Raw genomic sequence first — 15,830 nt, 5'->3', positions numbered from 1 at the left:
TCATCCTGCATACGACCCTGCATGGATCTAGTGAACCTTGATCCGATTCGCATATAAACTGTTGCTATGATTGGCATGCCTCTAGCAAGCTTTCTTGTTTGTGAAAAATAACATTTGATGAAAATGTATACATACAATTTAAAGATGGCCTGATCGATCGCTAACCATTGTTCCCCCAGCGTATCTGGACCTATTTTGGATCCATGTAATTTACCTGGCATTCACCATGTTCCCCGTTTTACAATACCTTTTTTTTACATAAAAAAAGGTAATTGCATTGAAGTTCATCAATGAATTAATGCATGGAAAAACTTATCATGCCGCTTGTAAATTGTGGAGACCATATACAGCGAAGGGAGAGGGCAAAAATATTGAATTTAAAAAATCAAATTTTATTATAGATTTTGACATGATATTCAAATAACCATTTTAATATTTCACCTTTCTCTCTTCTTTTTTTTTTTTTTTTTTTTGGGGGGGGGGGCATGAATAATTTGGTGGAGGCAAGCGTCCCCAAGCCCCCTCCCCGTCTGTACGCCACGGCATGTAGATCTATCATTATTGCCAATTCAGGGGCTAAGCAAAAATGATATCGTTAATAATAAAACGTAACTTAATTGGAGTGTTAATACTGGCACTAGTTGTCCTAGAGACCACAAACAAATAAATTAATATGTAACCAAAAAAATGAACTATTCATGTAACAATGATAAAATAAAATAAAATAATAATATTAACAACAATAAATAAATTCATAGTTAGAGATAGAGACAGATATAGATATAGATGTTGTGCCTTGTTAAAGAAATGTATGAAGAGAACAATTGTAGGCGTAGCTTAAATTGAGGTTCCCCAGAGCTATCTGCCTTTTGGAAAAAAAATTGGTGATGCCGAAAAAATGTCTCTACCAGGAATCGAACCCGGGCCCCCAGCTCGGAACGCCGGTGCCTTAACCACTAGACCACAGGGTGTAGGTGGGTTTTGAACAATGACAAGCCGCAATGCCTCATTCATTTCTTTCACAAGTCACAACATATTTAAATACAAGAGTTGTCAATGCTGTTGTACATTTATAATTTCTCACATTTGAATAATTTATCCCATACATGTACTATATCTGAGAAATAGCTTTGATCCAGCTGAGGCATGGCGGTTTGTCTTTTAAGAGGGGACGGCGTCATCTTTTTTTTTTCATTAAGAGGGAAAGACAAAATTTTACTTACTGACATACAGTATACAGATGAGGAAAGGGGCTGCGAGCCATGGACCCCCAAAAGTTTCACGACCATGAAGAAAAAGAAAGGTAATGGGCGAAATGTGATATTATTATCTAAATTTTATGTAAAAATCTATCACAACATTAACGTTTTGTATTAAAAAAATAAAATCGAAATCCGCTCGTTCGCTTCGCTTTGGCTCATTACTCTACTGCAGCCACCATCAGGTTGTTTTGCCCCTATCAACATACCTTGGAGCTAAACCTCGATATAATTTGTCACAATGAAGCATAATTTGTATTTTTCCATATCCTGCTAAAATTTTGAATAAATGTTTTTTTTTATATTTTAGTAAAACATGCCGACACAAAGATGGGTTCATTGTTACGACCAAGCGGGGTGGCAGCGGCTGACTGGTATTTTCCATCCCGTCAAATTGGGAACCTCATCACCTGGCTTCATATCCCACGGTCCAGGGTACTGTTCTCCTTATCAACATCAAAATCGCAAGGTACTTGTCGCAAGCTACTGAAATCCCTCGATTTGATTGGTCAAGTGTCAATTACGTCATAGATGACTTGCATCTCTTATCGATGATACGACGCGGAGCCTAATTCTATATATCTAGATGAGATTCGCTGCAATATTTCATATCCTGATGCTCCTCTGTTTCTGAATAAGCCCGAAGAATTCTTTTATGCGAAGGTGAGTTTCTTTCTCTCTCGTTTTAGAGGCCTTTCGCTCAAGTCATTCTCTCTTACACAGTAAAAACGGTAAGCGGGGATGATCAGAACACAGTGTGTAGGTCTACCTGTGTGTGTATCTCACACAGTCACGCACACACACACACCCTTACGCACACCCACTCGCACACCCTCACACACCCTCACGCACACCGTATTCAGATTTTATGCCCCGCTCTTACCGCGACATACCCCGGGGAACTATGTGTGGCTGTGTGATTGTTCTAGTAATGTAACATGTTGATGTTAACTTCCTTTAATTAGCTTCTTTTTTATTGAGCCAGTCACTTGCACATGCCTGTGAATAACATTTGTAATAACTGTTAAGTTTGCTTAATCCCATTTTTTTTCATTGATCTTCCTTTGCAATTTTCTGACTTTGGATTCTGAAACCAATAATTGATGTGAGGGGCTATTTATTTATTACTTATTTATTTCAGTTTTATTTACGCAGGGTAGCCCTTTCAGTTATAGAACTGATTTACAAAGAGGCCCTGCAACGATAAAAATAACATATACATATTTTACAATGGACATATAAATAAGATTAAATCATACAATAAACATAACATTAGGATTGTGATTGAAGTAATTTCTTAATTATTATTATTTCTTAATTATTGGCATGTGCTTAGTAAAGATTATAGAAGCTAGCCTGTGTAAAAGTATCGTTAATTTTGACTGAGTGGAATTTGTGCAGTGCCTTGAAAGAGTTTGCATGATCAGTTTCTTTTGAAACCCGGTTAATATAATTTCATAGCTTAAGATCTGCTTTTCTATTTTAGAAAAGTCTTTAAAAACATTTTGGGCGACTTATTGTGGGCTTAGGGGTGGTGGGCAAAAAATAATCAATATAAATTAATTTGCAAATAAAGTCGGCCTATATCAATAATATGGGATCATCAATATTTCTTATGTATATTTTCTGCTGATAAATACTGTGAAAAACAACAGAACTTCCGAAATTAAGAACCTGCACATAATCCGATTTTCACACAAGTCCCATATTGCTTATTTTCTCATAATATGAATGAATCAAATTTTTATATGAGGATCAAAATAATTGTTAGAGAACTATAGCCGACTGTAGTTTTTCCCGTTCAATGTCATCATTGCATTTAAACCAAGGAATGGTAGTTCAAGTTTGTCCAAATTTTGTTTCAAATACAGAAGAATATAAATGCAAATCGGAGCTGATAAAAATGCAATAACCATGATATTACTATGATTAGATATTGAATTTTGCCCCTTTTTTCACAAAATATTATATCCACGGATTTCAACATATATTCGCACTATTTTTTAGAACGTTGTTTAGCACGATATTAAATGTCTAAATATTGGCATTAAATGTTACGACGTTTTATTCGAAAATCTTTTCGCATGCCAATCATATAAGCCTACGTTTTCCGATGATTGCCTTAAAGGGTAAGTTCACCCCAGCGAACTTTTTTCTAAATAAAAGAAAAAATATATTGGTGAATGTTTGAGAAGGGTCCATACATGAAAGATGAAAAATTTATGATTTCAATTTATTTTGATTTCTGACGTCATATTCGAGCAGTGTCCCATGTATGGCTAAGTAAAAAGAATCAATGAACTGTAACCCCCCCCCCTGAAAAAAAAAAAAAAATTGATTCTTATTGTATATATACCTTCCATATCAACAGATAAATCATTTCACATCCGCTCCTGCAAGGAAACAATAGTCATCACAAACTATAACTTTATCATCATTTCCACCACCATCATCATGACTTCCACCACCATCATCATCATTATCATCATCATCATTATCATCATTATCATCATCATCATCATTATCTTCATTTTTACCACTATTATCGTTTTTCTTCATGATTATATATTATAGCAAGTGCTTGTTTGATTTTCTATCTTTTTATTCAATTGATACTTTAATAATTCGCAGTCATTCATTCTGCTCATAATATGATTATATAATTAATATTACGGTTTCGGTTTGTCCTATTTTCAAGCATTTTTGCTTACAATGGCAATCCATCTTCTACAACTGATTTTGTATTCAATGGTACGTATATTGCCAAAATGTATTTGTTATGTTCATGTTATATTATTGTTATGTAGAAGAAATATAAATAAATAAAATCAAAGCAAATCAAACCATTCAAAAATGAAATTTATGCGTTTTATATTACATAGCATGTGGAATAGCTGATCGCATTTGACGTCACGAGTAAAAAGAAGTCAAATTCTATATTTCATTTCATTTCATTTCATTTATTGGTTTTTGCAACATTTTTCATAACAAAATTCTGGACAAGAAAATACATATCTGAAACTTGACATCAAGATAATGAACAATTGTTTTGTATATAAATCCTCAAACATATCTTAAATAAATGAAAATCATTAAGTGGTATTTTCTGTTACACAATAAATCGGCCTATTGACTTTCTTAATCTTTGATTAATTTTCCTCAAACCGTGACAGGTATTTCTTAATTACTTTTTTTGTATTTTTTTTACAACAAACTTTTCGTCAGGGTGAACCGCACCTTTAAAATACAATTAATTTTGATTTATTTCTGTTCCTCATCCTTTGCACAGTATAAAAAAAATTGTTTAATATACGACGTTGCTTACTATAATCATGAATCTTACTGCAGTATCAGCAATTTAAATTGCAACCGCATAAAGGTTCGTTATTCCGAAGGTTCGTAATTCCGAAGGTTCGTTTGTCCGAAAACGAAATAAGGTACGTAATTCAGAGGGTTTGTTAATCCGAAAACGGAATGAGGTTCGTAATTCCGAAGGTTCGTTAGTCCGAAAACTAAATGATTAACTAACCTTATTTCGTTTTCGGACTAACGAACCTTCGGAACAACGAACCTTATTTCGTTTCGGATTAACGAACCCTCGGAACATCGAACCTTATTTCGTTTTCGGATTATCGAACCCTCGGAATAACGAACCTTCGGAATAACGCCTCAAATGTTCGGATTAACGAACCCTTTTAGGTTTTCGGATTAACAATCATCGAGGTATATAGGCAATTTACGTGTTTCGGAATTACGAACCTTCGGAATAAAGAACCTTCGGAATTACGAAGTGTAATCGTTTAAATAGGTGTTAAAAAATCTTGAACAACAAATATTTTGTACCCAATAAATTAAGCATGGTTGTTTAAACTTTTAAGCAACTGCTGTAAGATTCATAAAGTAAACAGCGTTGCATGAAATTTTAAATAACGTTTTTACTGTTTTGAATGAACCGGGAAAAATACACACCGAGTAAACAAATTATAATTCGAAATAAAACAAAAAGATTCAAAACTGCATTGTAGGACCTAAAGGTTCATTGGATATGCGCTGGTGGGGGGGGGGGGGGGTTGCAGAGAGAGTCTCGCCCTTCATTTCTTTTAAACCCCCTTTTGTCCGAAACCCAAACTTACTTTTCATCAGATTCTCGAATTTATATATAAAAATACAAAATGGGTTCTAGCTTGTTCTAGTCGCCCCCTCATGACAAGTAATCCTTAAACTTTTGCTTACCCCTTCCCAACAACCTAAATCAATTATGGACATTGTGAGTGGTGCATGAAGTTGTTAACACTGACTATATTGCGGTGGCGTATAGATGGTGGGCTTTGGGTGCTTCCCCCCCCAAAAAAAAAAAAAAAAAAAAAAAAAAAAGTACGACAAAGAAAAAAAAAGAGAAAAGGAAAGAAAAAGAAAGATAAAAGGGTAACATTATGATATTATTTTTGAAGTATTATGTCAAATCTATCGCGAAATTGGATTTTGGAAAAATAAATATGTCAAAATATTTGCTCGCTCAGAACTTAAAAAAAAATTGCCCGATACGCCATGTATTGCCCCCTCCAAATTTTTGGCTCATTAAACCACGGCTACATTGTCAGTGCTGACAATTTTAGTGAAATCCTTGACTTTGGTTGGCTCAAAGCCTATGACTGTTAATATGGTAACTGTCGGAGAAGGACAGATTGTCAAGTGTTGACAACTTTCATGAAACCGTCTCCTAGACCGTCAACGAAACAAGTCCCCTAATATACCCTTTTTCGTTAAAAAAAAAGATAAAAGCAATCTGCGACATAAAAACCCCACTTATCTTATTCCCTCATTCTTTTCAGGTTAAGGGGTCCACACAATACAAGCACTGCTTTTTAGTGGATCCCTCCATTTTCTCAGAATTTTATTTTAAAATGGTTATGATATTTTGCTTATGTATAATACTCTGTTTTGTTTTGCTTTTACTTATAGATAAATATCATATACTGTACATGCCTGAATTTATTTTGTCTGTATAAGTTCACTGTAACTATTTTGACCACATTACTTTGTTCTGTTGAAAATGAAATAAATAAATTGAATTGAAATTTTCAGGTTCAACTGAAAATTATGTACAACTTTGTTGTTTGGTTCTGCCTGTTGGCTGGGGCCCTGGGTTATAATACCCCAAACACGGCCTTCGATCGAACAGCCATGGTACATCTCTTTGAGTGGCCGTGGAACAGTATCGCTAATGAATGTGAAACGTAAGTTTACCTCTTGTAAATATATATAGATCTTTTAATTTAAAAAACATACCCTTTTGTCATCTCTTAAGAAAAAAAAAACCACTTGTTTTGGTCATCTTGGCGGGCGTTTTTGCGACCCTACACGGCCTGTAACTAGAAAGGGTAATAATTTTAACGCGTTTTCTGGTCGTTCAATGATGTAGTGGCACCCCCTCAATAAATACTTTAAAGAAATGATAGTGAATAAAAAATAATAACAAATAAATTAATCACTTAAAAAAGAGGAACTATTCTTCAAATAATTAACGTTACAATGTAAATGTTGTATAAAGTGGGTTGGGATGGGGCGGGACATATACGTGTCCTTTGTTATGTGCCTGATGCTTAGGTGAACGGCTATCAGCCGATATTGATATTAATGATGTCCTTAGATTTTTACTTTGTCTCAGAGTGAGCATTTCGAAATTTCCTACACTTAAAATAATCTTAATTATTGTAATTTTTCCCTTTTTATCTAATCTTTTGGTAAAATGTTTTTAAAACAATTTTTTGTCTAATCTCTCAATTCGCAGATTCAATTATTTTTCTCTCGCACGTTAAATATAGATATTTTTTGATTGATTGATTGCATTTATTCTTTTTCATTCCAAAATTTAACAAAAGTTACAATGTATAGCAAAACACAAAAAATATAATATACAGAAATGAAAAAAGGGAACCCACTGGAAAGCAAAGCTTGTTAGTATGGGTTCCCTGCAATAAATAGTTAATTAAAGTATATCTTTGATCAATGAAATTCAATTCGTAAATTAAAAAGGTTTGTACAATGAAAACGAATACTAGTGGGGTCAAGCTTTTTATGCCTACTCACTATGTAACACTTAGCAAAAAAATATTATATCATACCCCTGCTGTATAAAAAAAATCCCTGAGTTCAGGAGTGTGTGAACAGACAATCACTTGGACAAGACAGGACGAATACTAAAAACGAAACAAAGACAATTTTGACAGTGCCTACACGAATCTCCTCAATAGATTTAGTGGATTATGATTTTTCAGTGACAGATATCAATGAAAAATATTAGACACAACAGGAATCAAAACTCGATCAGGTCTACTACCAACTCGCCCACTCACCGCATGGTCTGCTTTTATTTAGTCTTATGCCATTCCGTCCTTCAACATTTCGTCTAACAACCATTTGGTCCAATAACCATTTGATCTAATCATCACTTCGTCTAATCACCATTTCGTCTATGACCATTTCGTCTCATAACCCAGTTGGTCTAATATCCATTTCATTCATTTCGCCCAATTAACACTAAGTCCATTTACACCAAATGGTATGGACTAAATGGCTATTCGACCAACTGGTTATTAGACGAAGTGGTGAGTGGACGAATATGCAATTAGACCAAATGGAAATTGGGCAAACTGATTGTAGACCAAATGACAGTAGACGAGGTAGAAATTGGACGAATTGGTATCAGACAAATTGGAAATTAACCCTTTTAATTATTCTGTTCGTGACAGATTTTTGGCCCCGCATGGCTTCGGTGGAGTTCAGATATCCCCTCCTAATGAACATCGAGTGATTTACGCGCCATATTGGGATCCGAATGTAAAACGACCATGGTACGAAAGCTACCAGCCAATCAGCTACGGACTTAATAGTCGCCGTGGAACCGAGCAACAGTTTGCGGATATGGTACGACGCTGCAACGACGTCGGAGTGAGGATATATGTAGACGCTGTCGTCAATCACATGTGTGGAGAAGATGCAGGTAGGGTTTTCTTTTCAGAGCCCCCGGAACCTTTAATATGCCACTGAGATAATGGGGCGTTTTCGCTCTACGACGCGCAACGGATTCAAGAACTGAATAAATGCATTGCCAAATGCCCATCAAATGACAGTGAACAGCTGGGAGGCCTTTGTCGAAAATTGGTGAACCAGAACAGCAGTTTCGTCCTAAGTTTCGAAGCTGACGAAAAAATTGAAAATGTCGTTTGTACATATAATAGGACCGGACGGAGCTGCTACTTTGATTTACCAGTATTCGACAAAGACTTCTTGGTTGTTCTTTGTCATGAAGGGCATTTGACAATAGATTTTATCTGTTCTTGATTCCTACGGACATCGTGGAGGCAAAACTCCATGTTATGTATTACCCTCTTCGCTCGTGACCACTCTCTTATGAGACAACCTCTTTCTGTTTCACAACTCTTGCAGGCGTCGGGACGGGATCCGGTGGATCTGCCTATAACACTGGCGAGTTTTCTTTCCCCGGTGCCGGGTACTCTAGTAATGACTTCAACCAGCCGCTCAGTAGATGCAAATCCAGTAATGGCCAAATCACTAACTATGGAGACATTAATGAGGTAAGGAACTATACTGTAGAGTAATCAATGCATCCCCCCCAAAAAAAAATGCGAGCGAAGCAATAACTTTTGATACAAAATCGATTTTGGCATTATAATCAGGAAATGTTATGATATTTCACTTTTTTCTTTCTTTTTCATTTTCCCTTCTTGGTTGTGATAATACTACTATTATTATTGTTAGTATTAAATACTAACAATAATAATAGCTTTTTTTTTTATAATTGCGCTTTTTCCATAATGCCGGCCCAAAGCGCTTTACAGCATATTTATTACCACGGTCATCGGATCCTTGCATGCAAGCATACAATGTATGCACCTTCTCCACTCCCTGGGGAGCTTTCCAACAAGAGTTCCAAGACTCAATTGCTAGGCATATACTATAGGCTTTCGCATCCTACCGGATACCCATTTAGCACCTGGGTCGAGAGTGGCGAAGTGTGGATTAACGCCTTGCCAAAGGACGCTAGACCGCGGTGGGATTCGAACACACGACCCTCTGGTTTCAAGGCGAGAGTCAGAACCACTACACCACGGCTCTTCTTTTTGAGACCATGACCAATGAGCACCATGTCCCATCTGCACGCCAGTGATGAATTACATGACCATATAGCGGCCGCACAGAAACTAACAGAGCGCTAATAGTAATTATACAAGTCACATCTTTCGGATTGTCTAGTCCACACACATATATCGCTGCCACATTACCGGTTGTAGCTTTCAGTGCAGATAATTAGTTTATGGAATAGCTTTTATTGAGAGGGCAGTGGGTATAATATCCCCCTTTTCAAGCACCGCTTTGAAGGTGCCCCTTTTTTGTTTTAAGATGTCTCTTTCAATCAAAGTGTTCTTTCGCCTTTTCTTATATGACCCGTTTTATCTTATATACGAAATAATATAATAGTTTCCCTTATGAAATATATTTTTCCCCTTATAGTTTCCCTTATTATGAATTATGAAATGCCCCCTTTTATCCTATTTTGATAGTGTAACTTTCATCTGTACCCCTTTTTAGTACTAATAATAATTGACTATTGTACTATTTTACCAAGGGGTATTTCACAAAGATTTAAGATTTGTGTCATTTTTCATTTTTATATTATCAGTAATCCAACTGCCATCGTTGCAATATATAACTAATTAACTAACAAAGTAAATAAATAAATTGGAAACGTACAATATTGATAAGGTAATTATGCATTAGGTTGGTAACGGGCTCGTCTGCCTGCTAAAACAGCTGAGCTTGTAGAGTGCAGTCTTTTCTTTAATAACACATTTTTATTGATAGTATAATTATAGACCAAAGAAAAAGAACTTCATACCTCATTCATATTTTCTCTACGGCGAGTCGAAAACAGGTGTTTCATCAATTCTTATTCAAACCACCTATGTAGCTATTATTAACACGGCTGTTTTCGACTCGCCGTACGGCCGCCGTAGACATGGTAGAGCAAATGTGACTGGCGCATATGTTAATGACAATCAGAGCATACTACCAATTGAATGTATAGTGTAAAAGTAAGAAGAGATTGAAGATCTTTAGATTCTAGCCCGGCTCTCACGACGAAACACACTGATCAAGTTAACGGAAGACATTTTATTTTCAAATATACATAATAACAATAAATATCTCCATCTTTTGGCTCAGAAAGAACTCTACCTAACATACTACGCATTAATGTACATTTTTTTATATAGTAAGCATTCCCCCTTTGAAACTTCTAGTCACACTACACTGTAGCCTATACATGCATGGATGCAAAAAGAATGAAGTGACAACGACATGCAAATTAATTCATGTAGCTTCCAAGTTCGATCTAAAGAAGTAAAAAAGAATATATACAGGTGTACTAGTCTTTGGTGGCAACCTGTGACGCCGCGGCCACTTTCATGGGAGAACTGAAAGTGATTTGTGTTGAAAATAGATAATTGGGAATATTTCCAATTTCATTTTATCACAAAATGGGGATAAATTAACACATGACGAAATCATGGAAATTTACTTCAAAGCTTTATTATGTCCTAAAATTGGGCGAAATATTGTATAACATTTTCAATATGTGAAAACCTATCAGAATTTGACAACTTTTAAATCAACATTTTATAAATTTCCACGCACTTCCACATTACAAAAAAATAATTTAGAAGAATATATCTATATGTGATATTATGTGTCACAGTTGCGGCCAAATGCGGCAAGTCGAGTAATTTCAAATCATATTTCAATAAATATTGCAACATTTATTTTTGCTTTCCCTTGTAAAAGTTAGCAATGTGCCTGCTCATAATATCCGACCAGAGGCAGCGAAAAGTAATTATCATTACAGAGGCATTTTTCCTATTTCATCTGGCAATTAAGTCTGTAGTCAGGAAGGGATCGTTTGTCTACAATCTGCAAGAACAAATCCTATGAAACATTTCCCTGACGTATTTATCCCTGTGGCTTTAACTTTGGCATTTGAAAAAAAATGAGTGTGATGGTACTCTATCCTCTTTACCTCCATGGTACATGCCAGTGGCTGTTCAATATAATTTGGTGAGACCGTGAGACTGTATGCATTGATATTCTTTTCTTCTAATAAACACACTTGCAGGTACGTGACTGTAACCTTGTGGGACTCCTAGATCTGTACACAGGCAGCGATTATGTCAGGGGTCAAATTGCATCATACTTCAATAAAGTGATTGATCTAGGTGTTGCTGGATTCCGTGTGGATGCCGCCAAGCATATGTGGCCTGGCGACATTGAGGCAATCTTGGGCATGACCAATGACCTTAACACCGCCTACTTCCCTGCGAATACACGACCGTTCTTTTTTCACGAAGTGATTGATAAGGGCGGGGAACCCGTCAAAGCACTAGATTACATCAATTTAGGTAGAGTCACGGACTTCATCTACGGGGAATCCTTGGGTAACTATTTCAAGAATTCGAACAATCTGGGAGATTTGTGGGATTTTGGCAAGGGCAAAGGCGCTCATTGGGATCTGGACAGTGATAAGGCTCTGGTGTTTATTGATAACCATGACAACCAACGGGGTCATGGTGGGGGTGGCAACATCTTGACACATTCAAGCCCCGATCAGTATAAGCAAGCTGTTGCCTTTATGATGGCTTGGCCTTACGGTTTCCCTCGGATCATGAGCAGTTACAAATTTAATGAGGATTGGCAAGGACCTCCAAGTGATTTCGACTATAACGTAATAGAGCCGACATTCAACGCCGATGGGTCTTGCAGCGGTGACTGGATCTGTGAGCATCGCTGGAGGTCTATCACGAACATGGTCCGATGGCGCAGCCAGGCCGGAAGTAGTTCCGTGGAAAACTTCCAGGGTGGCCAGGACTGGGTTCACTTTTCCCGAGGTAGCAAAGCCTTCATCGCCATCGCTCGTTACGGCACTTCCCTGAGCAAGCAGGTTCAAACGGGTCTCCCCGCCGGAGAGTACTGCAACTTGGCCTTGGTGGATTACGATTCATCCGCAGGAACCTGTACGGGTAGCTCCACAGTCTCTGTGGATTCCTCGGGGAACGCCAACATCTATATCAGTGGGCAAAATGATGACACTCTACTGTACATCCATGTCGGTGCCTTGAAGAATGGACCCATCGTAGGACCTACAAATCAGCCAACCAACCAGCCTTCATCGGGGGGACCAACACAAGGTCCAAACCCCACTTCCCCAACTGGATCAGAGCGCACCGTCATTTTCATGTACAAACCCACGAGTAACGGGCAGTTCGTGACTGTTCGTGGCGGCATCGACACAAGTAGGCGAAGTGGGTGCGGGGCGCCGGCAGAAAGCGACAACTGCGCCATTCCCATCACCCACCTAATGAATGGCGACGATACCTTTAATAAGAAAAAAGCAGGGGATCATTTCCTCGATTGGCACGGGAAAGAGTCGGGTCAGGATTGGGACACAATAGGTACCCCAATGGTTTGGACCACTAACGATGCAAACTACTATAAAACAGTCGAGAATGACGGTTACGGCTACACTCCTCTCAACAAGTGGGGGGAGCACTACTGGATGGTTGAACTCGATGTGGATTGTAGCAAGACGGAGGAAGGCGGATGGTTTGAGCTGAAGGGGTTGCTGGCAGAAAATGAATGGGAAAGCAATCGCCAACAGGGCGAATGTTCCGGCTCCAAAGGTGGAAAACCCCTGCTATCTTCTGCAGGAAATCATTTCGCTCTATGTGGCCATGTCAACGTCTTTAAATACAACGAGGATTTCTGCCAGATTGATAACCTGTAATCACCTTAGTGAGGCTCCATTTGTGCAAAATTGGGTTAAAGCTATTTAGCTCATCAGATATACTTAGTCACAACTAAAATTTATGAAACTATATCTATAACACGTTAACAAAATCTAATACGTTTGCCAGGTTTCTAAATGCATCTTCCATATAAACAGGATATTAGATGAAACGTAGGCCTACTGATAAAGGTTTAATACCGACTAGTTTCGTTGGCCTACACATCTCGTCTTATGGAGCCGAATATAACAAATACAATAAAGATGGTTTGAAGTAATCATTATTGTCCTGCCTTATATTTTATAAAGCTCAGGCTCTTATTTTGAAGCAAAATACCTGGTTGCATAAAATTTATCATTACAAAACTTTGCAATCCTTGGTAATTATATGTAATCCTCAAATAGGTTGGCTATAATCAGTGGTAGCACCAAGAGGGCATGGGGGTTGGGGAAATTTACCCCCTCCAGCCAGAATTGTTGCCCCCCCCCCCCCCCGTTTCTCCAAAGAAATTTTGAAAACTGAAGAAGAAAGATCTCTAGTAAATGCGCCTGCCTCTTCAGGCACCCTCCAGCCAAAATATGGTCTTTTGCCCAATGCCAAATATAAAAATCCTGGTGCCACCACTAATGATAGTATACAAATTTATCAGGGATTGGGAAGTATAATGAAAATAATTCATCCGATGTATGTCTCGCAATTACTATTTTGCCCGAAAGGAGAAATAGTTATATTGCCAGACCAACCAAATTGAATGTCACGTATATGATCCATTACCCTGTAGATGATCCTTTACCCTGTAGATGATTGATTGCACTGTAGATGATTGATTGCATTGTAGATGATTGATTGCATTGTAGATGATTTAATTATCCTGTAGATAATTGATTGCACTGTAGATGATTGATCACCCTGTATATGATTGATTGCACTGTAGATGATTGATTGCACTGTAGATGATTGATTACATTGTAGATGATTTGATTACCCTGTAGATAATTGATTGCACTGTAGATCATTGATTGCACTGTAGATGATCCTTTACCCTGTAGATGATTGATTGCACTGTAGATGATTGATTGCACTGTAGATGATTGATCACCCTGTATATGATTGATTGCACTGTAGATGATTGATTGCACTGTAGATGATTGATTACATTGTAGATGATTTGATTACCCTGTAGATAATTGATTGCACTGTAGATCATTGATTGCACTGTAGATGATTTAATTATCCTGTAGATAATTGATTGCACTGTAGATCATTGATTGCACTGTAGATGATTTGATTACCCTGTAGATGATTGATTGCACTGCAGATAATTGATGGCACTGTAGATGATTGATTACCCTATAGATAATTGATTGCACTCTAGATGATTAATTGCACTTTAGATGATTTTATAACCCTGTTGATGATTGATTGCCCTGTAGATGATAGATTGCATTGTAGATGATTTATTACCCTGTAGATGTTTGATTGCATTGTAGATGATTGATTGCATTGTAGAAGATTGATTGCACTGTACATTAATGATTGCACTGTAGATGATCCATTACCCTGTAGATGATTGATTGTATTGTAGATGGTTGATTGCACTGTAGATTGTTGATTGCCTGTAGATGATTGATTGCATTGTAGATGATTAAATTCAATGTAGATGGTTGATTGCACTTTAGATGATTGATTGCACTGTAGATGATTTGATTTCCCTGTAGATGACTTATGCACTGTTATGATTGATTGCATTGTAGATGATTGGTTGCACTGTAGATGATTTGATTGCCCTGTAGATGATTCATTGCACTGTAGATGATTGATTGCACTGTAGATGATTCGAATACCCTGTAGATGATTGATTGCATTGTAGATGATTTGATTACCCTGTATATGATTGATTGCACTGTAGATGATTTGATTACCATGTAGGTAGATGATTGATTGCACTGTAGATGATTGATTGCACTGTAGATGATTGATCACCCTGTATATGATTGATTGCACTGTAGATGATTGATTGCACTGTAGATGATTGATTACATTGTAGATGATTGATTGCACTGTAGATGATTGATTGCACTGTAGATGATTGATTGCACTGTAGATGATTCGTATACCCTGTAGATAATTGATTGCACTGTAGATGATTGATTGCACTGTAGATGATTTAATTATCCTGTAGATAATTGATTGCACTGTAGATGATTGATTGCACTGTAGATGATTTAATTATCCTGTAGATAATTGATTGCACTGTAGATCATTGACTGCACTGTATATGATTTGATTACCCTGTAGATGATTGATTGCACTGCAGATAATTGATGGCACTGTAGATGATTGATTACCCTATAGATAATTGATTGCACTCTAGATGATTAATTGCACTTTAGATGATTTTATAACCCTGTTGATGATTGATTGCCCTGTAGATGATAGATTGCATTGTAGATGATGTATTACCCTGTAGATGTTTGATTGCATTGTAGATGATTGATTGCATTGTAGAAGATTGATTGCACTGTACATTAATGATTGCACTGTAGATGATCCATTACCCTGTAGATGATTGATTGTATTGTAGATGGTTGATTGCACTGTAGATGGTTGATTGCCTGTAGATGATTGATTGCATTGTAGATGATTAAATTCAATGTAGATGGTTGATTGCACTTTAGATGATTGATTGCACTGTAGATGATTTGATTTCCCT

General features: G+C 37.1%; 1 protein-coding gene across 4 annotated transcripts; it reads left to right on the top strand.

Moving 5' to 3' along the window:
* Positions 1 to 1,568: 1,568 nt before the first annotated feature.
* LOC129268723 (alpha-amylase A-like) lies at positions 1,569 to 13,394 on the top strand. Of its 4 annotated transcripts, none has more exons than XM_064104324.1 (6): positions 1,848 to 1,922; positions 3,958 to 4,010; positions 6,345 to 6,496; positions 8,012 to 8,262; positions 8,709 to 8,857; positions 11,452 to 13,394. In XM_064104324.1, the coding sequence occupies exons 2-6, from the start codon at positions 3,972 to 3,974 to the stop codon at positions 13,114 to 13,116; spliced, it is 2,256 nt and encodes a 751-aa protein (XP_063960394.1). In that variant the 5' UTR covers positions 1,848 to 1,922; positions 3,958 to 3,971; the 3' UTR covers positions 13,117 to 13,394. The 4 variants fall into 4 exon arrangements, with proteins under 4 accessions (XP_063960396.1, XP_063960394.1, XP_063960395.1 ...); XM_064104325.1 differs by lacking the exon at positions 3,958 to 4,010 and adding an exon at positions 3,360 to 3,388 and having other exon boundaries at positions 1,868 to 1,922; XM_054906238.2 differs by lacking the exon at positions 3,958 to 4,010 and having other exon boundaries at positions 1,874 to 1,922.
* Positions 13,395 to 15,830: the final 2,436 nt, after the last annotated feature.

This window comes from Lytechinus pictus, chromosome 9 (assembly GCF_037042905.1).
Source record: "Lytechinus pictus isolate F3 Inbred chromosome 9, Lp3.0, whole genome shotgun sequence".
Taxonomy (NCBI): Eukaryota; Metazoa; Echinodermata; class Echinoidea; order Temnopleuroida; family Toxopneustidae; genus Lytechinus; species Lytechinus pictus.
This window is presented reverse-complemented; position numbering and strand designations above follow the sequence as displayed.